This window comes from Bactrocera neohumeralis, unplaced genomic scaffold (assembly GCF_024586455.1).
Source record: "Bactrocera neohumeralis isolate Rockhampton unplaced genomic scaffold, APGP_CSIRO_Bneo_wtdbg2-racon-allhic-juicebox.fasta_v2 cluster09, whole genome shotgun sequence".
In the NCBI taxonomy this organism is placed as follows: Eukaryota; Metazoa; Arthropoda; class Insecta; order Diptera; family Tephritidae; genus Bactrocera; species Bactrocera neohumeralis.
Genome location: NW_026089622.1, coordinates 19,256,161 through 19,281,235, shown reverse-complemented (window position 1 = coordinate 19,281,235; position 25,075 = coordinate 19,256,161). Strand labels below are relative to the sequence as shown.

At 35.9% G+C, this 25,075-nt stretch overlaps 1 protein-coding gene across 9 annotated transcripts in view; it reads right to left on the bottom strand.

Annotated features, from left to right (window-relative positions):
• The window catches only part of LOC126764041 (protein unc-13 homolog 4B), a 324,201-nt gene that overhangs the window by 152,681 nt on the left and 146,445 nt on the right, over positions 1-25,075 (bottom strand). For 2 of the 9 annotated variants that reach the window (XM_050481776.1, XM_050481770.1), the window contains exon 10: positions 21,830-22,195. The exons of 6 other annotated variants lie outside the window; for them this stretch is intronic. In XM_050481776.1, coding sequence (XP_050337733.1) covers positions 21,830-22,195 — 366 coding nt within the window. Of the gene's footprint in view, positions 1-21,829; positions 22,196-22,278; positions 22,435-25,075 lie in introns of all 9 variants that reach the window. One more of the 9 variants, XM_050481769.1, reaches the window with a different exon arrangement.

Sequence of the window (25,075 nt, the reverse complement as noted above, 5' to 3'; positions counted from 1 at the left end):
TTACTCTACGATGCAGCAAATATTTCAAATTATACATATATTGGATGTGTTTCATTTTTTTTAAGTTGATTTGAGTTCGGCATCAACTCAATTTTAAACATTGGCTGAGGTACTTTGTTTCTGTTAAATATATTTACAACTGTTTTAATTCCAAAACCACATTCTTCCAATGCTTCTTTTACTTCACTAGAGTCTACGGCAGACTCTATACCCTTGATTACAACAACTAGGCCCTTAGAGCTCTTCAGTTGATACGAATAATAATTTTTGTTTTTATTTGACAAAAATTTAACTATTTCCATGAAACTTTTTTCAGTGTACGACTAAATTTTTTTTTCGTCTATATTGCCTTTTTTCAAAGGCACTATATGAAAATTGTTAGTGCCAACAATTTCACTTAATTTCGCAAAAAGGGTATTACTGCTACGTTCGCGCAAATATATTGGAGGTGGTTTGGCATTAACGACTGTGGTGGTACCCTTCGCATCGTCGTCTGAACCATTGCTTAGTATGGCAAATCTGTTGCCATTTAAAACTTCCGTTTTATTTTTATTTGGTGTGCCGCTTTGAAATTTTTTTGGATTGACCGCTGCCTTTGAAGGACTTAATTTCCTTTTTATATTGACGTAGAGGTCAATGCCTGTTTGTACAGACGGGCCTTTTTTTTATTAAGTTCTCACCTTGCGTTGTAATTTTCTTCGCTGCCTGTGCGCTTGCTGGTACCTGCAGACTGGTTGCTGTCAGTGCATTTGTTGTTGCCCGATTGTTGTTTTCTGCTGCTTCTGCTGACTGCGTTCTTTGCTGCATTCCCTTTTCTGCTGATCGTCGCGATGACTCATCATCGCCGTTACCCTTTTATTTCCAGTAGTTGTTGTTGTTGTTGGGTCGACAAAGCTGAAGGAGGCATTTAGGGAATGCCTACGGCCTTGCTGGTGAGGCTGCGAAGCACTCAGTATTGTTTTTATTATTATTTTTTTTGTTTTGTTTTTATCTATTTATTTCGTGCACTATTTGCTTATGTTTATAAATAATAATTTGTGAGCACTTATTTTTTTTTTGTTGATTGTTTGTTTTTATTTTTTTATTATTAATTGGTTACTTTTTTCACAATTTGAATACACGGAGCGAGTTAGAAAACACGTCCGTACACCTTGCGGGACGCAAAAATATATCCAATATTGATCACACCATTTTCTATTGAATTTTCTCTCAAATGGTTGTTCACCATCTACAGTAGTAAATGTAACAGCGACATCAGTTCGAGTTCCATATTTTATCTTCGTATATACTTACATATATATCAGAACTCACGGTAATTTCCTAATTCGCTCCTTCGGGACGTTCTCAATACATTTTTATGTTTTTAGTAAGGAGAAGCGAATTAGACTATACTACCTAATTATAATTGTGGTCCTTGATTTATCGCTTAATGAATAATAATCGCTTTTCTTTGCTGATACAAAACGTTCGATTTGATTGATTTAAAATAAATAACGCTGCTAAACTTTGTATTTCAATTTAAATAAAACCAAAGAAATACTAATTTTAATTATAGTATAGATTAAATTAAATTAGAAAATAAAAAATATAATTTTTTCGTCGCGCTTTTATATTTCGAGGACATTTTATAAGCCTCTCTAACTTTCAAATGGTTGTCTATAATTGAATGTGTTTTGTTTTTAATTTTTAATATTTTTGATAAATAACATGTCACTAGCTTATTTCTAAATAAAACAAGTAAGGAAGGGCTAAGTTCGGGTGTCACCGAACATTTTATACTCTCGCATGATAAAGTGATAATAGATAGAGAGATAGATTTCATTATCCGTCATTTACATTTTTTTTTTATTTTTTTTTTATTTTATAAAAGCTTACATAATAATACAATTATTATACAAACTTAAGAAAATACGCAGCACTAGCATCATGGGCATTTTTATTTTGCTGTAAAATTAATTAGATTAGATTAATTTGTGTACTTTGAGTATTGAATTGTATTTTCATTTCCTAATGTATATATTATACAGAGAAGGCATCAGATGGAATTCAAAATAGCGTTATATTGGAAGAAGGCGTGGTTGTGAACCGATTTCACCCATATTTCGTACATGTCATCAGGGTGTTAAGAAAATATTATATACCGAATTTCATTGAAATCGGTCTAGTAGTTCCTGAGATATGGTTTTTGGTCAACAAGTGGGCGACGCCACCCCCTTTTCCAATTTAAAAAAAAAGAGCCTGTGTTTCCGACGTTTTTTTGTTAGTCGGTTAACGCACTTTTTTAGTGATTTACAACATAACCTTTGTATGAGACGTGGGCGTGGTTATTATCCGATTTATTCCATTTTTGAACTGTATATGGAAATGCCTGAAGAAAACGACTCTATAGAGTTTGGTTGACATAGCTATAGTAGTTTCCGAGATATATACAAAAAACTTATTAGGGGGCGGGGCCACGCTCACTTTTCCAAAAAAAATTACGTCCAAATATGCCCCTCCTTAATGCGATCCTTTGTACCAAATTTCACTTTAATATCTTTATTTGTGGCTTATGACACTTTACAGGTTTTCGGTTTCCGCCATTTTGTGGGCGTGGCAGTGGACCGATTTTGCCCATATTCGAACTTAACCTTCTTATGAAGCCAAGAAATACGTGTACCAAGTTTCATCATGATATCTCAATTTTTACTCAAGTTACAGCTTGCACGGTCGGACGGACAGACGGACGGACGGACAAACAGACATCCGGATTTCAACTCTACTCGTCACCCTGATCACTTTGGTATATATAACCCTATATCTGACTCTTTTAGTTTTAGGACTTACAAATAACCGTTATGTGAACAAAACTATAATACTCTCCTTAGCAACTTTGTTGCGAGAGTATAAAAATTCGATACCGCTAAATATGCGCAACATTTGAAAAGTTTGAATGATATGTTGTGCGTGGCCGCAATGTACATATCGTGATCTACTCAATTGCATATTTTCTCTACTTCGTTGTTTCTGTACTTCCCTGCAAGCGATTTACGATAAGTCATGATGAAATAGATGCATCGAGGTCACTACACTTCTAAAAAAAAGTAATTAATTGAATACATTACAATGTTACTACGGAACATACAACTAGACAACTAGAAAAAAATTTAATCCCTACATAAAATTTCCCTGGAAAAAAATTTTTCAAGTATATTAACTATCACTCACTGTATGGGTATCAAAGAAATTTATCTGCCGAATTTGGTTAAAATCGGTCGAGCAGGCCCGAGATATGCCCTCCCATTCCATCTCGGTGGTAAAGTTTAATGTCTTAGTAGTTCTTAACAGTACCGTTATATGCTGAGTAGGCGGGGTTATCAACCGATCTCATCGATTTTTACACAACGGTCTTAATAATAATTTAGTTGTTGCAGCTTTGGTGGTTAAGGATTTACGTACGTTGAACTTACTAGAGAGCGGCCTGGCTCACTTTTACGAACTATTTTGCCCACAGGTGTCCCTTACTACTGCGATACCCTGTGCCAAATTGGAGTTCTATAACTTATAACAGTGCTGTAATTTTCATTGATATAACTCAAAAATTGACTGATAATTCCAGCACAAGATCACCTGGAAGTTCGAAAATATTTTTGTCAGGTATATGGGAGCTCAGGTAAGTATTGACCCAATTCAACCCATATTAGATATACAGAATTTCTAATGCTTTGTATGAAATGCAATTGTATATCTCACACATTGACCGATATTTTCGGTCAAAAGTCAACTATAGATACTGGAGTCCATGTATTCGGTATCTAGAGGCTTGAACAGATTTTGTTTTTTATAGTTTTTATCATATTAGCGCTGAGAAAATTTATTTGTTTTGGCTTTTAAGGGGTTAGACGCAGTTGGAATTTTCAAAAAAATCGTTTTTTTTTTTCATTTTCGGAATATATATATGTATTTGAGTATATTCTCTGTCAATCTGACAAATACTTTCGGAGATATACCTGAATTTGTAAGGCCACGTCACAAAATTTACCTATGTGTAAACTACTTCTGAAACTTTAAACGCGTTTATCTCAAAACTGTCAATTCAGATTCGGTGAGCAAGATTTCTCAGAGATGGCTTAACTAATCGGGCTGAAATTTTAACGCAATCTTTTTAGATACATTCTTCAGGTATTGAACGAAGGAATAAAATGTAAAAAATTCTTTTTATTTGACAATTTAGAGCGAAAATTTTCATCGAAAACGAAAAATTTTTTTCAAATTGCCGCCATTTTGTCAAAAATTAAAATTTTGTTTATTCCTTCGTTCAATACCTGCATTTATCTATCCTTTAAAATAATTCACTTTTTTTTTATTTCTGATAATCCAAACCGAGGAAATCTTGCTCACCGCCGAGCGCCTTTTTTTGGAGGACGTTCGGGACATCATTCGCAGAGGCGGTGCACATCAATATTTTGACACGAGTAATACACAATTATATTGTTCAAAGTGTGCTCTTTCAGAATTACTATCACTTGTACTTAATAAATAAAAGCTGTTTCCACAAAAAAATCGTAAAAAAACGTTATTTTTGAGCCGCGCAACTCCGTATAACTCCTTAAGTTTAGGAGATGCGTACATTAAATGTATTAGAGGGCGGAGCTATGCGCACTTTTCAAACAAATTGTACCCACAAGTGTCCTTAGCTAATGCGATCCCCTGTGCCAGATTACATCCATTTACGAACTCGTATTTTTTTTTTGTACTAAGGAATCCGCATACCAAGTTTCTTTGAGATATCTCAATTTTTACTCAAGTTACAGCTTGCAGGGACGGACCTCGTCAACGTGATGATTTCTTTTATATGATACGTACAACCGTTAGGTGACAAAACTTTTATATAAAACAGGTATGAACCGGTATCAATAAATACGAAATACTCTTGTTGAAGTCATTCAATTTGAATTAAAAAATCTTGTTATCATCGCTTTATTAATTTTATTGGTAGTAAAGCTCTTACTTATCCCTTCTGTTACCATAAAGTCATAGTGACCCTCTAATGCTTTTTTTATATCTACTTCATAAGAGACAAACAATTTTGGTAATTCTTTTACGAATTCCTGCGTATTTATTTTTTAACAGGTTATAAAAAAATGTGGCACAATAAAAACAAACGTGTGGGCAACATATGGCCATTCAGTGACCATCAGCTGTTTAAAGCGTCAAGTGGAAGTTTTGCGCCTATTTGTCCAATTAATTTTTGTGTTAAAGACAGATATTGTAGATATTTTTCAAAATGCAACGAAACCGAGCATCGCTGAATATTTTGATTGTATATTTCTATTTTATTTCAATGAACTATTATTTGATTCAGCAGACTTGTCGTTGACAGAAAGTTGTACTTGGAACTGAATAGTACATTGCTAGTGCTGAAGGAGAAAGTATTGCTGAAGCTGATGCTGATGGACTAGAGCCAGAACAGAAAATATAATTCGTCGACACCCCGAGGTTACAGTATATGCGGTGCACCGAATATCAAATATGAAAGGACCATTTGACCTGTGCTTTACACCGAAACAAAAAACATTTTAGAGTTCACCAACATTGTGAGAAATAATAAGCACTTTTGGCCGGATTGTGGCACTAATCAAAAGTTAAGACGATTACTAGTACTAAGCAGTCGTATTTTCTTCGATGGACAACTTAAAAATATAAAATATATATATTGAACACTTTGCATCATAACGAAAACATTATTGAAAACCATTATTAAAAGTTGCTGGAAATAATCGATTTTTATAATTCTATAAAATCTGGAGCAAATTAGTAGAAACGTAGGCACGATTCCGATTACTTTGGCGGCGGGGTAAAAACAACGAATTTCCATATAAATGGGGTATGTGCGGATAGGGTAGCTTCTCCAGAGGAGGAATATCCAAAAATAATGTAAAAATAACTAATATTTTTTGAAATATTCACGTTTAAAAATTCAAAAATTTGCACTAAGAAAACATGTTATTTCTCTATGTTTCTCTAAATTTTTTCACATTTTTCTCTTGTTATATTTAAATATACACTTTAAGGAATGAAATAAGTTCACATTTCACTTTTATTTTGTAATATTTTACCTATATTTATTAATTTAAAAATCACTTAGAACACTCATCGTTGCAAAGGCTAGATTGTTTACAATTATGAGGAAAACGAGCGTTGCCACATCTCAAACACCAAATTTGTAGGATTCTTAACGATTTTTCTTTGTTTGTTCTTTTGTGTGATTCTTTTTTCTATATTAATTATAATAAAAAATACTTTCCAACAGTTTTCAAGTTATAATATTGAGTTATGAAAACTTGTTATATATACACATGTATAATATATACATATGTATACATATATACTATATATATATGTATAATATGCGAGTTATGTTTAATAAAAATAAATAAGTAAAAATCTATAATAATATTGTAAAATTTATATCATATCGGGGTGACTGAAGTACTTTCGCGTAGTACTCCTTTCTGCGTTGGCGGCCTTCGGCCGCGCTTTAAAAAAATAACCCTGGTCGAGCGAATACCCGGGCTGACTGAAGTACTTTCGCGTAATACTCCTTTCTGAGTTGGCGGCCTTCGGCCGCGCTTTAAAAAAATAACCCTGCTCGAGCGAATACCCGGGCTGACTGAAGTACTTTCGCGTAGTACTCCTTTCTGCGTTGGCGGCCTTCGGCCGCGCTTTAAAAAAATAACCCTGGTCGAGAGAATACCCGGGCTGACTGAAGTACTTTCGCGTAGTACTCCTTTCTGCGTTGGCGGCCTTCGGCCGCGCTTTAAAAAAATAACCCTGGTCGAGCGAATACCCGGGGTCACTGAAGTACTTTCGCATAGTATTCCTTTCTGCGTTAAAATAAAAAAAATATATTGAGTTTCGTTATAAAGTGGTTATATTTTTTGGTTATCTTGCACTAATATTCAAGCAAAGTTTGAGTTTTCATTATAAAATATTTAAATATTATTATATAATATTAGTATATAATATTACATATTTGTTTCATTAAATTAAATAAAGAACATATCCATATGAATGGATAGAGGAATTTTTGGGAAAAAAGGCATTTCAGCGAATTTCCTTATTATCACATGGCAGCGCTCCATTTCGTCGTAATTTTAGCACACACATGATGTTCCTTACGAGTGTAAAATGTAATTTTTAAAATAAAGGTTTCTTCGGTAAAAAAAACTGTTAAAAGTGTAAAATGTGGATTTATTTAAAAGTTTATAGTTTAAATTAATTAATTTGAAGTGAAAAATGTGAGTAAAGTGTGTTTAATGCGGTAAAATAGTTTGTTAAAATGCTCGAATTTTCGGAATTTTTCAACTGTAAGGTCCAATATCTCGTAAACTAAGCGTCTGCGGTACCTATAACCTATATATTTTTTAATCAGGAGGACTTCCTCTTTCCAACGGTACCTTCAAATCGCGGCGCCAAAGAAATCGGAATTGTGCCGAAACGTATACGTGCAAGTGAAAAACTACTCATTGGCCCCTAGCTATTTTCTCGAATATTGTGGATGTCTCGGCGCTAAATGACTACATTTTATGGACCGATATCCACCCTAATTGGAACGCCTAAAAAACATATAAGCGTAGGCTTTTCTCGAATATCTTGGACTAGACCTTGTTCAGGATGAAATAACGCGTAGAAAATGCTTGCCAAAAAATCAGTTGTCAGCTAATATTGTCCGAGCAATACAGAAGCACTTCGGCGGGTGTTTACGTTTGCCGGATCTTAATTTCTCATAAAACATAAGATCACTGCACTATTTGTAAGAAACCTGTGTACCCTAACAACACACAACGGTAACAGTTTTTACATTATATTGCCTTGGTCATACACAATAAATAAATCAAGTATAGAGGAAGTTATCTTAATTTATAATCAAAAAATCTAAGAAATGTTAAGAACAAAATAAAATTATAATCAATAAAACTATGAAATGATAAAAACAAACTTAATTTGTAGTCAGCAAAATTAAGAAATATTAGAAATAAATATAGTTTAAAAAAACTAAAAAACACGCTTTTAAAACATATCAAACTAAAAGGTGAAAAATAATTCCTGCATTATTGTGAGAAAAGCGTGGAATGCTCGATATATATACATATATACATATACATATATTTATTTTTAATTTTTTAGTTTGATGTGAGAAACCCCAAATTTGTTAAAATATGAACTATGACATGTAGTATGGGTTAAGTAAATCGATAATTAGGCAGCATTTAATATCTACTCGTAACCTTTCATCGACTAATTGTTTATTATATGCGTCTAAGTTCTATTGACGATTTTACGAATTATTACTTCTTAATAGAATCATTTCTTCTAAAGCTTCAATGTTGCAAGGTAAAACCCCCTGTCAACTTTGAACAGTCTAGTTCTTCAATTCGAGCACCGTCCAAAGATCTACAACGCATAAGTGCTACATAAACTTGTTCAGCAACAAACAGTCGAGAGCCCAGATAAATTACTGCATGATCTACTGTACAACCAGAGAACGTATATTTATAAATATACGATATACGTTCTCTAGTACAACCTTGAATCTTATGAACGGTCGACGCCCAACTCAGTATGCTATTCAAATATCACCAAAACTAGTTTTATATAGATGTTGCATATTTTAAGCGCATCTTTTTGGTGAGGTATCGCCTTCCTACAGTGTCGCTCAAATATTCTAGGTTTCAGCACCAGTTAAAAAAGTTACAAACATACATACATACATACATACTTACATACAAGTGAAGCTAATAAAAGCGTATTAAAAAACTTAAATCATAAGGATTGTAACGAAGCTTTTTTCTGCCCCTGCTTCTTACAAGTATAAATTGCTGAGGTATACTCGCCGTGTCCAGGGTTCGTTACAATAAATTTGTAGATACTGGGGCTCCTCTGCGAATCGTACTTTATTTCATTCAACTTACTTATATTAATATGTAAAATGTAATGTACATATATTAATCTACTTTGTTACAGAATAGTCTTCTGCGTTGTATTGTCGTCGCCCGGGGACGATGCTGTCAGGGTAACGGTTCTGTGTGGCGTGTTACGTTGACGCTCGCGTGCTACGACGACTACGCTCGGCTACTTCTGCCGGCGCTCGTGTAGGCTTCGATGACGCTGTCCTGATGTACACGTTAGCACTCGCGTGCTACGACGACTACGTCCGGCTACTTCTGCCGACGGTCCTTTTAATTACTTTGCCGCGTAAAGATCCCGGATCACGGAAGACTGCGTTAGCGACCGCGATGTTAAAGGTTGAGTTGGTCAGAGGATAAACTCACTACCAAGCTCACCCTTAACAGACGGCGTTCACAAGTCAGGGTACCAAGACTAGCCAGAGGATAAACTCACTGCGTAGTCTGATGATAAGCGTGCGTACGCTGTCACAGTCCCGTGCTGACTCCCTGATCATCGGTCACCTAACTCCCCAGCAAGCCTGTGCTGCGTGCTAAAACATTCGCAACATGTTGTGTTGGGATGGCGTGTGTTGCTGGGACGGCGTATGTTGCTGGCAGTGGCGTGGTTTTACCGCTGCGTATGCATGCTTGTTGTTGTTCTATCTGCTTGTCTGATTTCTCCGTCTTCGTGGTTATCCCGCTGCATTGTTTGCGTGGCGTGTTTTTACCGCTGCGTATGCGTTCTTGTTGTTATATCATCTGCATGTCTGGTTCTTCAATCTTCTTGTATTTCTAGAAGTGGCGTGGTTTTCCCGTTGTGTTGTAAACATTAGGGTGTGCCTTTATGGGTTGTGTGGGCTAAATTCTGTATAGATATTTAGTTCTCACAGGATTTTATAGGATACTCCAAAAAAAAAACACTTATGTACTAGTTTATTCCGTGACCTTTATATCACATGGCCTACATACATAGTACATATATAAGGAAATCTGCACTGAGAAAATTAAATTTTTTTCAACATAACTTTTAAATGAGATCAGAGTCAAAAAAACCTAAAACAACTCAGTTGCTTAAAGTACCAAAGATAATTTCAGATAATAAAAGTTCATGTACACCTGCAGAAGCTACACGCTCAAAGGGGGTAAAGACATTTATTTCCTTCACTTAATTCATTGCTGAGAGTTACTGTTTAATACGATACTGCACTCGATCTTTCATCCGATTCAAGACAATACTGAATCGGTATTAAAAATCAAAAAATAAAATCTTGACAACTAACAATACAGCAACCTCAATCCAATGTTTCTAATTGCTTATCGGTTCTATGTACACAAAATTTTCCCATAGACAGCTGAGAAGTCATCGCTCGTATTTCTGAAAAAATGTCCAACGTGACAACCCATGAAAAATCTTATAACTACCCAATGCGAAAGTGCAAAAAAATTACCAACTAAAACTTTTTTGCGATTTTTCTACATTTTTATAATGTATCGCAGCTTGATAAACACATTTTTTTGATTTTCGTTCTTGTGCGTAAATGTGTAGAGAAGAAGGGCTTCCTACTTGTGAACACGCCACGTATAGCTGACCGTGTGAAAAACGTAGCATTTCTAGATTTATGCCACACTCTTCTAGCTACTATCCTTGTGTCCCGTTGATTGTCTTCGCAAATGCAATTTTTCCTGGAAACTGAATACGTTTGAACTGAAATGGCTGTCCCCTTGCATTCGATAACTGCGTTACAATCGGTCAGGTTCCATTACATAGTTTCGGTGCATGAAGATTGTGAAACATAATATTGATAGATCCAACTTTGAGACGCAAATGATGCTGCAGCCTACCAAGCCTCTCCAAAGAATTTAGAAATTCCACTGCATAATTCACGGCTTCGTTTTCATTGTCAAGATGATCGATCGATATGTATGAGCGCAAACCTATCGGAATTTGACTTTGAATCTTCGTGTTTAAGTCATTAACATCGGATTTTGGAAGCTAAAATTGCGCGTGCTCTCAAAAAATCGCAGTTACGTATTGTTAATCTTTCGTTGAAGTGAATTGACAAAAGGCAGGTGAAATTGATATCAAAGCACTGAAAGTATTAACCGGAATTTGCCCATTTACAATTCTTAGCGAATACGATGTAAAATATGTATCTTCGACAATGTCATTTCTTTCGTATTCCACAATTGACGCGAATTTGAAGGCTGATATGTCGAAATGATCTTCGCGAAAAGTGTGCGAACTTCAGTAGCATGCGAAGTAGCTACCGCATTGTCCATCGTTTGTTTCTAGTGATTATCATGTTTCAGCAATTGCAATTGCTGGCATGCTTCTCAAAAAGTTGCACACACTGCACCATTCACACCATGCAATGACTCAAATGAAATTGAACCGCAAGACGCACAACAATCGGAAAACTTTCATGAATTGCAAAAGTAAGTAAAGTTCACGTATTGACTCATTAGATACTTGCTGATCGATTTCACCAAACTCCAATTCTCAACATTGTCATGAGTTTTGAATGTGAATTAGACAACAGTGGCGTGTATGGTAAGATCCATGTGTTGTCATCTTCGATATTCACGCCTCCAAATTGAATGCTAAATGTTCTGCCATTGTCGTCTGGTGAGCGACGCCGATACAGTGGCTATTCATCATTTCCAGTTTGCGTTTCCGAAAGAAAAGCACTTGGATAGTGTTTCGTGCATTTATTGTCACACATACAAACCGAAGTGGTATTGTGATGTCCGCAAGGTCCATGAATCATATTGATTTTCACCACTTCGTATAATTCTGGATCTATCTCTAGATCAGGAATTTTCACAGAAATGATTTCATCAGCTTGATCTGGTGTAACCACCATCCCCATCCAAAGAAGAATGTGTGCGGGCGGCAAACTTCTTTTTTGCTACTCAACAGAATACATCCAGCATCTAACAGCATCATATATGTATACCATGCATTGCTTCAAGATAAAGTCCATCAAACATTGCAGCTGTTGTTTGAAAAGTCGTGCTGTGACATCGTGATGAAAAGAACGCCGACCGATATTAGCGCGACCTCTTCGTGGCTTCGTAACAAATTTCAATATGTAATTGACCATTTTGTGAGAAACACACATAAAGTTTTCACTGAATAATTTTCAATAATTTTTCTTTTGAATAGCCGGAATCAAAAAGCAAGCGGCCGAAATTGAACGATTCAAATAATTTACAAATCAAAATAATGAAAAACAAAACAAACAAAAATTTGAAAAAAAAAAAAATTATATTGAAAAAAGTTACTTTTTGGAATTGACCAATTTTCCGACTTTTCCTCATAAAGAGTATACGGTATTTTTATTTTTAAACCTTATCCGATCCACAACGAACAACTTCTGAAAATTTCATCAAGATTGGTGAAGTGTTCTCTTAGCGTTACCAACAAACAAACATGCATTTTTATATAACGTTTGTATGGGAAAAAGAAAAGGGCTGTTTTTAGGGGTTTTCCGGCAATTATCCATCCTTGAACCTCACAGAACATTTAAAAAAAATCGGCAAGATTGGTCCAGGCGTTGTTGAGTTATGCGCTTAGAAACACATTTTTCGATTCATTTTTATACATATATAATATATTAAATGTATAAAAATAGAAAAGTCTAGACCAATTTCAAAGTGGCAAATCACATAGTTTCCAAGGAACCAAGGACCAAGCAACATCAACGGTTTAAAGTCAGGTGGAAAGCCGAAAATCATTATATATTGGGGGCAGAGGAAGGAATTGCATTATGCCACCAATGAAATTTGTGAAGTCTACGGAGACGTTGCTGTATCAGTTCGTGTAGTACAACAATTGTTCGCTCGCTTCCGTTCTGCAAATTTTGAAATTTGGATTTACACTGATGAAAGTTTTACACTGATGGAAAAATGTCTCTGGCGAAGAAATGGCAAAAGGTGGTCGACCAAAATGGTACATATTTGCTTATTTATTGTTAGTATAAATAAAAAAAAAATAAGTTTGAAGTTTGATTAGAAATACGATAAGATCTTTTCGACTACCCAATATTAGATATATGGCGTATAAGAGCCCACATCCCGTTCAACCCATTTTTAGCGTACAGGCATACTATTGTTAAGAAAAAATTGGGTCCGAACTTCAATAACAAATCTCACAGATTTATCGATATTAATTTTATAACATTTTTTTTTTTGGGTCCACATATTCCGTATGTAGAGGCACGAACAGTTATAGTTCAATTTGAAAATTTGGCGTAGAAGCCGCTTATGCGGTTATAGCCGAGTTTCCAACAGCGCACCAGTCGTTTCTTCTTTTCGCAAGGTGGCGCCAATTGCAGATTCCAACCGAACCCAGGTCCTTCTTCAGTTATGACTCTCAACAATGACGTGGGTGCCTAGTTGCGAGTGCGACGACTGTTTGTTTGATGACAGGAGATATTTCGTCTTGGTCTCGGTCACCACTAGTCCCCATACGTTTTGTTTCTTTATCCATTCCGTAGAAAGCAGAACTAACGACGCAGCAACTGTACATTCTTACAGAAGATGGTACCTTCTATGTTTAGTTCTGCAGCTCGAATTATTTTCTCCAGAAGAAGGTTGAAAAGTCACACGAAAAGTCGCCTTATCTGAAACCTCGTTTGGTATTGAATGGCTCAAAGAGGTCCTGCCAGATCCTGACGGAGCTTTTAGTGTTACTCATCGTCAGTTTATACAGCCGTATTAGTTTTGCGGTGATACCAAATTCAGACATCGTGGCATAAAAGCAGCTCTTTTTCGTGTTGTTTAAAGCAGCTTGGCGCAGCAACTGTACATTCTTACAGAAGATGGTACCTTCTATGTTTAGTTCTGCAGCTCGAATTATTTTCTCCAGAAGAAGGTTGAAAAGTCACACGAAAAGTCGCCTTATCTGAAACCTCGTTTGGTATTAAATGGCTCAAAGAGGTCCTGCCAGATCCTGACGGAGCTTTTAGAGTTACTCATCGTCAGTTTATACAGCCGTATTAGTTTTGCGGTGATACCAAATTCAGACATCGTGGCATAAAAGCAGCTCTTTTTCGTGCTGTTTAAAGCAGCTTGGAAATCGACAAAGAGGTGGTGCGTGTCGATTTTCTTTTCACGAGTATTTTCCAAAAATATTCGCATGGTGAATATCTGGTCAGTTGTTGATTTGCCAGGCCTAAAGCCACACCGATAAGGTCCAATCAGTGCGTTGACGGTGGGCTTTAATCTTTCTCACAATACGCTCGATAGAACCTTTAACGTGATGTTGAGGAGGCTTATCCCATGGTAGTTGGCGCCGATTGTGGGGTCTCCCTTTTTCTGGATTGGGCAGAGCGTACTTAAATTCCAATCGTTGGGCATGCTTTCGTCCGACTATATTCTATAAAAAAGGTGATCCAAGCTCCTGATCAGTTCTTCGCCACCGTGTTTGAATAACTCGGACGGCAATTCATCGGCCCCGCCACTTTGTTGTTCTCCAGACGGGTATTTGCTATTCGAACTTCTTCATGGTCGGGCAATGGAACGTCTGCTCCATCGTCATCAATTGGGGAATCGGGTTTGCCTTCTCTTGGCGCTATATTTTCATTTCCATTCAGCAGGCTGGAGAAGTGATCTCTATATAATTTTACGCTCTGAGCATCGGATCACCCCTGGGGGTTCTACAAGACCATTCTCCGGTCGAGCATTACCCCTGTCGGCCAGATTGGCAAGCTCTTCATACTCACGCATTTCAGCATATCTCTATTTCTGTGTTTCCCATTTGTGGATGTTTCCTCGTGTAGGCAGAATTTATCGACAGTTGTGCCAAAGATGCCTGCCTTGCCCACCCTGATGTTAATGTCGCCAAGCACGATTTTGACTTCGTGGCGAGGCCAACTCTCATGGGTGCGCTTCAAGCGCTCATAGAAGGCGTCATTGGTCACATCGTTTTTCTCTTCCGTCAGGGCATGGGTGATATGTTGAAGAACATCACTTTGATGCGGATTGTGGCTAGACGTTCATCTACCGGGGTGAATGACAGGACTCGGCGACGGCGTCTATTCGACTCAGTTTTTGTCCCGTCCAAGCAACCGTTAGGTGAGTATAAAAATGCAAACCACGAGAACACCCTATTGCAGAAACAGAAATATGAGCGAAATGAATAGGTGAATATAAAATATGGACAGCTGGCAGAAAGTTGCAATTATTTCGCTATGTGCAAAGGGGAAAAATACATGGGTTTTGGTGCATATCATAATTTGCTTGCATTTGCATTGTTGTTGTGCCATTTCACGAATTGGAAAATTTAACAAAGAGCAAGTTAATCTCACTAAATGCGCTTCGCTGATTATTTTTGCGAATATTCATCAATACATAGTATAAAACAAAAGTTCTGTCCCTATGTCCCTTTGTATGATTAAATCTTTAAAACTACGCAATCGGATTTTGATGCGATTTTTTTAATACATAGATTGATTAAAGAGGAAGAAGAGGAAGGAATATAAGGCACAGTGCGGCCGGGGTAGCGTGCCTATAAATAGCGCATCTCTAACGAGGAATATTTAAACGGAAACGATGAAGTGATTCTGATTCTTCCTTAAAAATAATACAATTGCTAAATGTTGGGAATAGTAGAATAGAACTGCAACCCAATAAGCAGTGTAATGGATTATAATTGGCTCAGTAATAGATCGATGAATGCCGGCCTACTTTTTCGTCTTTTCACGCTTGAGAACCGGTTCATCACTTGCAATCCGCTAGAATGATTCTCGATTGGACTCCAGAGTAAAATGATGAAGCCATGTCACACACCGACGCAAAAATTCGTTTTTATACAATTAAAGAGCATTCAAATACTTCTCAGAATTAGCATTTCGGTGTTTTTGTTAGATTATGAACTTGTGAGGCACCCACTTAGCATAGCTTTCTCGTCTTTAGGTGCTCATTTCGTTTTTTCCAACTTAGCAAACTTCTTTTCAGCGGTTGGTTTCCCTGGTGCAGAGCATAAATTCAACAGTATTTCCCCCCCAAAAAGCAATGCTTTATTAACACACGAAATTTATTTATGATACATTTTTTTGTAATCTAACACAAGTTGCTTCAAAAAAATGCTATATCTCATTAACTAATAGTTATAATCTAGCTAATAGAAATCATAAAGATGGTAGTAAAAGTATTACTATGTGTCAGTCACAACAAAGCGTGGACGGATCCTCTAGTTACTTTATAAAACACTTCGTTATTAAATCTCAAAAATGTGTATAAATGGAAAATTTTAGTAATTGAATTCGATTTTTAAACCAGGCTTCACATGCGTTTTAAATAATTATTTTATGTAACCTATTTTAACTCACAACTTTTTACGCCTTTTTTTACTTATTTATTATTATTATTATTTTTTTTGGAATTATTAAGTTTTCTTAATATTTGATTAGTTTATTTTTATTTCTAATGTTTATAAAAAGTTGTACAAAGCTTTTGCGGACAACAAAAGCCATTAAAATTATTGAGTCAGAGCTTCGCTGTAAACGATATTAGATGTTATTTTATTTCGTGGTGGCAATATCCCAACCATGAGTAAAGCATTCTTTTCGTAGGTTGAATTAGAAGGTTTGGCCTTGGGACTTGTTAAAAATTAAAGCGAAAAATGTTTTTACCGGAAATTGACACTGATCATCGGTATACGTTTTGAGCTGTGTATTATTTATATTCAGTTACGCACACTACCACTTCGTAGGACGCCAACTGTGGTTCAATGCAGAGTTCGTAAAACCATCAAAATACGCTCTTGCTCTGATGAGTAATTTTCCGCAAGAGAACATCATTTCAAATACTCAGGAGCGCAAGCTTAACTAACATTCTCATCACAAAAACTACTCACGTATTTGGCTCACTCATATATTAGCATGAGCGAGCATTTTTAAAAGATAACTATTTGCCTAACGCATCATCTTTATTTTTATCGCTCTGAGTGTTCAAGTGATGCGAAAAATAAAACTCATCTTATTTACTTTTCATTAGTATTGTCTCTTATTTAAAGAAAAAAAAGCAAAAGCATATACATATCGCTCATTTGCTGCAAGACCGGCATAAGTCAAAAAAATCGATTTGCCAGAAAACGCGTTAAAAGTTTTCAACTGACTCCAACCTTACACGGAAGACAGGAATCATATTCTCTTCTCAAGCGGAGCATATAAGAGGTATCTATATGAATAAAAATGAATCGTCAAACTGAATGTACGCGCATAACTCAATAACGCCTGGACCAATTTGGCCAATTCTTTTTCTTAAATGTTCGTTGAAGTTCAAAGATGGTTTTTACGGCGATAAAAATTCGAATAATTTCCGGAAACCCCCTAAAAACAGATCTTTCCTTTTCCCCATATAAACGTTATATAAAAATGAATGTTTGTTTGTTAGTAACACTAAGAGAACGGTTGAACCAACCTTGATGAAATTTTTAAAGGTTGTTTGTTGTGGATCGGGAAAGGTTTAGAAACAAAATACCTTATACTTTTCATGAGGAGAAGTCGGAAAATTGGACAATTAAAAAAAGTAACATTTTCCATGCAAAGGAAAAATTATTGAAAATTATTCAGTGAAAACTTTATGTGTGTTTCAGACGAAGTGATCAATTACAGATTGAAATTTGTTACGAAGCCACGAAGAGGTCGCGCTAATATTGGTCGGCGTTCTTTTTGCCATCAACGTATGACAGCCCAAGGAAAGGCAAGGAGTACTCCCAAAATGCGATGACATACGAGCGGAATTATGGATCGCGGTCAATCAGCTAGCGATCGTAACGATATCACAGCACGACTTTTTAAACAATAGCTGCGATGTTTGATGGTCTTTATCTTGAAGCAACCTATGGTATATATGGTGCTGTTAGATGCTGAATGTATTCTCTTGAGTAACAAAAAAGAGGTTTGCCGCACGCACACATTCTTCTTTGGATGCGGATGGTGATTACATCAGATCAAATTGATGAAATCGTTTCAGCGGAAATTCCTGATTCAGAGATAGATCCAGAATTATACGAAGTGGTGAAAACCAATATGGTTCATGGACCTAGCGAACCTTACAATCCCACTTTGATTTGTATGTCTGACAATAAATGCACGAAACACTACTCATGTGCTTTTCTTTCGGAAACGGAAATGGGAAATGATGGATATTCACTATATCGGCGTCGGTCACCAGACGACAATGGCAGAACATTTAGCATTTAGAGGCGTGAATATCGACGTTAACAACACATCGAAGTTGACAACACATGGATCGTACCATATTCACCACTTCTGTCTAATTCACATTCAAAACTCATGTCAATGTTGAATATTGCAGATTGGTGAAATCGATCAAATACGTTTGCAAGTACGTCACCAAAGAAAGCAACATAGCGGTTATTGGCCTTGAACGATATGAGATCAGCAGTATCAAATGGGTCGATATGTGAACCGCAATAAAGCGCTTTGTAGGATATTTTCTTTTGCTATTCATGAAAGTTTTCCGACCGTTGTGAGTCACGCGGTTCAACTTCATTTAAGTCATTGCGTATTGTGAATGGTACAGTGTGTGCAACTTTTTGAGAAGCATGCCAGCAGTTGCATTTGCTGGAACATGATAATCACTGGAAAGAGACGAAGGACAATGCAAGAGTTCCTTCGCATGCCACTGAAGTTCGCATACTTTTCGCGAAGATCATTTTGACATATCAGCCTTCAAATTCGCGTTAATTATGGGATACGAAAAAATGACATTGCCGATGACATTTTACATTGTATTCGCTAAGAATTGGAAATGGGCAAATTTCGGTTGAAACTTCCAGTGGTTTGATATCAATTTCACCTCTCTTTTGTCAATTCACTTCAACGGAAGATGAACTCATCACGAATGTTTGTCCGAACATTCGCCAAATTATCATAAATGCTTGCTTGAGTGCACGCGCAATTTTAGCTGCCAAAAATACCGATGTTAATGACTTAAACTGGAAGATTCAAAGTCAAATTCCGGGAGGTTTGCGCTCATATAAATCGATCGATCGTCTTGACAAGGAAGACGAAACCGTAAATTATCCAGTGGACTTTCCAAATTCTTTGGAGAGGCTTGGTATGCCCCAGGATCATTTGCGTCTCAAAGTTGGATCTGTCATTATTATGTTTCACAATCTTCATGCGCCGAAACTGAGTAATGGAACCCGACTGATTATGACGCAGTTATCGAATACAAGGGACAGCCTTCGAACGTATTCAATTTCCAGGGAAAATTGCCTTTGCGTTGACAATCAACAGGACACAAGGAAATCGGGAAATGCTATGTTTTTCACACGGCCAGATATACATATGTGGCGTGTTGACGAGTTGGAAACCCATCTTCTCTGTATATTTACGCACCAGAACAGAAATCAAAAAATTATGTTTATTAAGCTGCGCTACATTAAAAGAAATGTAAAAAATCGAAAATAAATCATCTTCGACACAACATAATTTCAACTTTTTTTTCATTTCAAAACACATAATTTCACGCAGGACAACGGTTGCGGGGTCAGCTAGTTTACAAATAAAGAATAGACACTGAAATTTTTATTTAGTTATTTTCCGTATTTGTACATACAACGTGCTAAGTAAGTACTTATTTATTAAAACAAACAAAACATGTATATATTTCAATAAAAAAAGAACACAAATAATTCAATAAATAAAGTTGATAATTTTTTGATGAAAAATTACCTTAAGAAAAATTCATATTATTAAAAAGTTCTTCATTTAACCTTATCAAAAGCAAATTATTGATATTTTGTGCGTTGAGCCTGGAACGATGCTTAGTTAAAATTAACGAAAGAGCACTAAAGGCACGTTCCACTGAAGTCTGACTACATGGAACAGATAGAACTACTTCGGCTAATTTGGCTAAAGCTGCCCATTTTTAACTTATAAAATTTTAAGCTAACAAAACTGCAATGCGTCTTAATCCAAAATGACAACTGAAAAAATGCCGAGTATGGAAAAACCGATGACAAAAAAAAACAATCATTGTATAGAGAAATTCACTTAGAGAACAGTATTTTTGCATCGTCTTCCTGATTAATTACCTACTTACAATACAACTTAAATTAACGGTTAATCATGCATGTACCCAAAACTGTTAATATTTACACCAACAACAATTAAACTTTAACATAAATTTATAAATATACATACTCTCTAAGAGAATAAGAAATTGCTCAAGTGCACTCTCTGCTGCATAACTGACTTTATCAGCGATACAAAATACTGAGTGCTGAAACCTGAGATGAGAAAAAGAAACTTAGCGCTCTTGTGAGGAGTATTATTTTGAGGAGCACGTACGTATGCGGAAAATATTAGAGCGAAAAGATAAGATAAGTATTAAAGAGAAATATTCTAGAAGAGCACTCTTTCCTTTGAACTCACAATTGAGGAAATCAAAATTTATTGCTCCTCAATTGTGTTGTACTGAGGAGGAAGATAAAAATTTTACTCCTCAGTGATGAGTATTTGCGAACTCTGGTTCAATGACGCCTACATGGCCTCGTATTTCGGGATTTGTCAACCTTAATGTTTCAATTTGGCAACTAACAACTTTATCAAATATGTAATATATATATTTATATATTATGTTGTATAGTATATACTCAGAAAGTTTTGACTTATGAGCGCTATTTGTGTTGTTTATGAATTTATTTCTAAAATTTTTCTCGCTTAGAAACTGATTTTGCCTTGGAACAACTTGAAAATGGTAACGATTTTTAAAAACATCTCTCTTCTCTGATAAGGCTCACTTTTATCTGAGTGGTGCGGTAAATAAACAAAAATCCACAAACTCTTCATGAACAACCTAAATTGACAATTTGGTGCGGTCTTTGGTCTGGTGTATTCATCGGTCCGTTCTTCTTTTGAAACCGTTTCTGTTAATGGAGAGTGGTATAGATCGATGATAACCAACTTTTTATGGCCACAATTGGAAGAAGTTGATCTTGATAGTATCTAATGTAGGAAATAGGTAAAACTCGATCATCGCATTACCCCAGCTACCATATACTACTTATAATGATTTTGGAAATTTCGGTCGGCCAACTGCCAAGAACAAATTAACTAAAATTGCTGGACCAAAGGCTGCTCATGTAGTAAAACCAACTAAAGTAAAGTATGGGTACAAAATGCCTACAGTATTTATACATTAACGGTATGCAAGTAAAACAACATTGAAAACTATACGTTGTATAATTTAACGTTATACTGTAGAACACTTTCACTGCACAGTTTAATTTCGCAAAAAATTTACGAGCGTGTAAAGATATAAATTAAAAATAAATAGTTCCTCCCTTTTTTATCGAGAATAAAAGCACGAATATCGGTCAAATTTATGTATGAAAAGTATATATATATATGTATATTGCCATCATTTGTCCTTTTTTCCTTATTTTCTGAATTGAATGCAAATTTAGTATAAATTAATAAGAAGCTTATCAAACTGACTCCGCCCACGTAATAAAAGAAAATGTCAAAAAGCATCAACTTTATTTGTGATGCGCGCCTTTCTCTGTCACTGCACATCGACTGCCGGTTTATGCGTTTTAAATGTCAGAAATATTTCCGATGCATTAAAGAACATTATGCCTTATTCATATAAATAGCAACCGACGTTTTCGAAGTCAGCCAATCTCAAATATGTAAGAGGAGAGCTTTTTTATAAGACCTGTGACTTGTGTTTAGCGACTTTTAGGGTATAATAACCGCAAGTTTTTCTAAAATCAGTCAGGGATAAAGAACTGATTAAATTCAGGTGTTATAAATACAATATATTAGTATTCGGGCAAAAACAAGTAAAGTTTTCAAAACAAGGGAAAGTCACTTAAATATAAAAAATAAATATTTTGAGTATTTTGTCCTACTCACATCTAAATTTGATTGTATAAGATCGTACATCACAACGGAAAGTTCGGTCCAAATAGCATCTAAAATCCGAGCAAAGTTAACTTCATTTAAAGTATTATATAATGTTTTTAAAGATGATTCCATATACATCATAAGCTTTTCCATGGAATTGGAATTTTCGTGTAAAACTTCAGCACCTTCAGCTAGAAATCGTTTAATCGAAGGAGCCATTTTCCTGCCAACAATATCAATGAGTTCTAAAATTTGATTTTTTTGAGTATCCAATGCATTTTCAATTAAACTATTTATCGTGGAGGCACAGCGATCTGCGTCGAGGTTGGTACGGAAATCACTAATTTTTTTTATAAGACCATCTGTTTCTAGCTCCTACAATAAAGTAATATTATAGAAATTAAATGAATTTATGTACAAATTTTAATTGAAGAAATTATAAAAAAAAATATACAAACCGTAATGAATGTAGGTAAACTTTGTCTAATATAGTCGATGTTATTGATTGCAAAACACCATTCGGCTGAAACAATAAATAAATCATTCTCCGTTGTTTGAGATTCCACATGCCGCGACATTCTCTTGGAGTAAAATACACAACACCGACATACATCCTATTGAATTTAAATGAATTATATGAATAAATGTATGCAAAAATTTAAAAACTAAAGGATATATATGTATGTATATACTACTGTGAGAAAGAAATAGTAAGCCTTTTTACTTTAAAATTCGCTCGAAATATTTGTTTTTAGATTGGTGTGACTGTCACAGGCATCTGTGCCAATTGTCACATCAAAATAATAATTAGTGTTTAGTATACACTTGCCTTTCTGAAGTATAGTGCATTCGTCGATTTTTACGATGAGTGCAGAATAAATTTTCTGGTGTCTAAACGTTCAAAATGTTGGTAAGGACCTTCAGTGATAATTTTTTGTCGTGAGCAAGTGTCTTACGTTACGAGTTTTCCAGAGAAAGGTTCTGCGAAAGATTTATGGTCCTTTGATGATTGATCGGTGTAACGACGAGCTGTACGAGTTATACGAGGACATTGACATATTTCAGCGAATTCAGCCAGCAGACAAGGAATTGGTACTTGAGAATCGAAGATTAACAGTCAGAGATCTTATGGACATCGTTGGAATTTCGGAAAGATCAGTGAAAACCATTTCGAAAAATCATTAAATATTTTCGAAAAACAGCGTCGAGTTAACGTCTGTGAAACAATGCTTTCTACTACCAGAATATCTTAAAACGTATTATTATTGGCGATGAGTCTTGTATATACGCTTACGGGCCGGAAACAGACTTAGATTTTGAAGAATATTTTTTTTGCTTATAGTAGTATATATACTATTTGTTCAGTTGTTATATTAATTCAAATGAAGTCATTCCCATCTATCTACACTGTACATTTTTGTGCCTTTGATTTTTGATTTTACCGAGTGAATGCACTTTCAGCAGTTTTCACATTAACTTATATATAAGGGGTGAGGGTGATTAGTATCTGATTCTAGCAATTATAACATCGTATGATGAATTAAGTTAATTTAAGTTATTTTGATAAAATCTATTTATGTCGGGATTATGCCCACTTTCCGAAAACTGGTTACCCAGAGGTACTCTACACCGCGTTAATCTGGTCGAAATTTGGTCCATTTGCAACACCAACCTCCTCAGAGTACTAAGTTCCATGGAGATACCAAAATTTATACTCAGGGCATCACTTAAACCGCAGACAAGCATCCAAAATTTAACTCACATTGTCATCGTGATGTATTTTAGAATGAAGCATTAATAATAATACCCAACGATTACCCTCCTCCCGCCCAACCGACGCGAGGGGCGCAATCCGCGAACGAGCGGAATTAGCCGAGTCATAAAAGGCAAGAGAGTTTTAAGCGTTGCGATCTTAAGCTGCTCAGCTACAGAAACAAAAATTTCAACAGCCGAAATTAAGAATTAGATTAAAGTAATTTTATTAGTTTTAAATGTTACTTGTTAAGAGTAGATAAAATAATTTTTTTAATGGTAAAGAGTGAGTCTGTTAGATCAAATGTGCTGGAATGAAAATTGAAATCATGACATATACGGCGGAATGGTTCGTTTAACTCAAAATTTGTTCCAGAAAATTTTAAAAGTAAGGGTCTAAACTGCCTGGTAGGGCGAGCTGGAACGTTAAACTTAATATCAGATAGGAGAGATGACAGACTGACCCATTCATGAGTTTTAATATTATACCAAGCATCTCCCTACGACTAGCGAGTGTCGGGAGATTTATAAGTTTTAAACGGTTAATGTAAGGGGGAAGATTTAAACTGGAATCCCAATGCAAATGATTTAAGGCAAAAAGTAAAAATTGTTTTTGAACGGACTCTAACTTATCCGAATGGACTTGGTAACTAGGGTTCCAAACCACAGAAGCATACTCCAATATAGGCCTCACCAGAGATATAAAAAGAATTTTTGTGGTAAGCGGATCTCTAAATTCTTTAGACCAACGCTAACAAAACTAAGAGCGCCTGTAGCTTTAAAACCGAGGAAGTTACGTGAAGATTAAAATTTAGTTTGGGGTCCATAGTTACTCCCAGATCAACACAACTGCATACTTGCTCCGACCTAAAGTTTTGTATTGCGTATGAGGTAGGGTCTACAGCTCTACGTGAAAAGCACATCGTTTTACATTTTTTAAGGTTCAATGGCATGTCATTTCTATCACACCAAGAAACTAGGTTGTTTAAGTCATGACATCTTTCACTGTTTGAAGTATATGTTTTAAAAAGTTTTACATCGTCAGCATATAATAAAACTTTTGAAAAACTTAACAACAGATGATATGTCGTTAATAAATAATAAGAACAGAATTGGACCAAGATGGCCACCTTGAGGAACGCCTGAAGGAACATTGATTATGTCAGAAAAAGTATCTTAAAATATGACTTGTTGACTCCTTTGAAGTTGGTCGCCTTGTCGTGGCGAAGGGGCTTAAATAAGAGTAAAGTGTGCATCCCAAAGGAAACGCACTCTAATCTTACGAACTAAGAGGGACACTTCATAATTCCCACAATAGTGATATTGATGAATAAACCCTAGGTTTTACGCTCATCTCCTATTGTGGAAGTATGAGGACACCCGAACCAACACCACCCTACGCCACGGTGTCGAGGTACCCGTGCCGAGGGCTGTGGTCAGGGGGGGAATAAATGACGGAACTCCCCCCCGTGCCCCGGGAGGTCGGGGTATAAAAAACCTTCT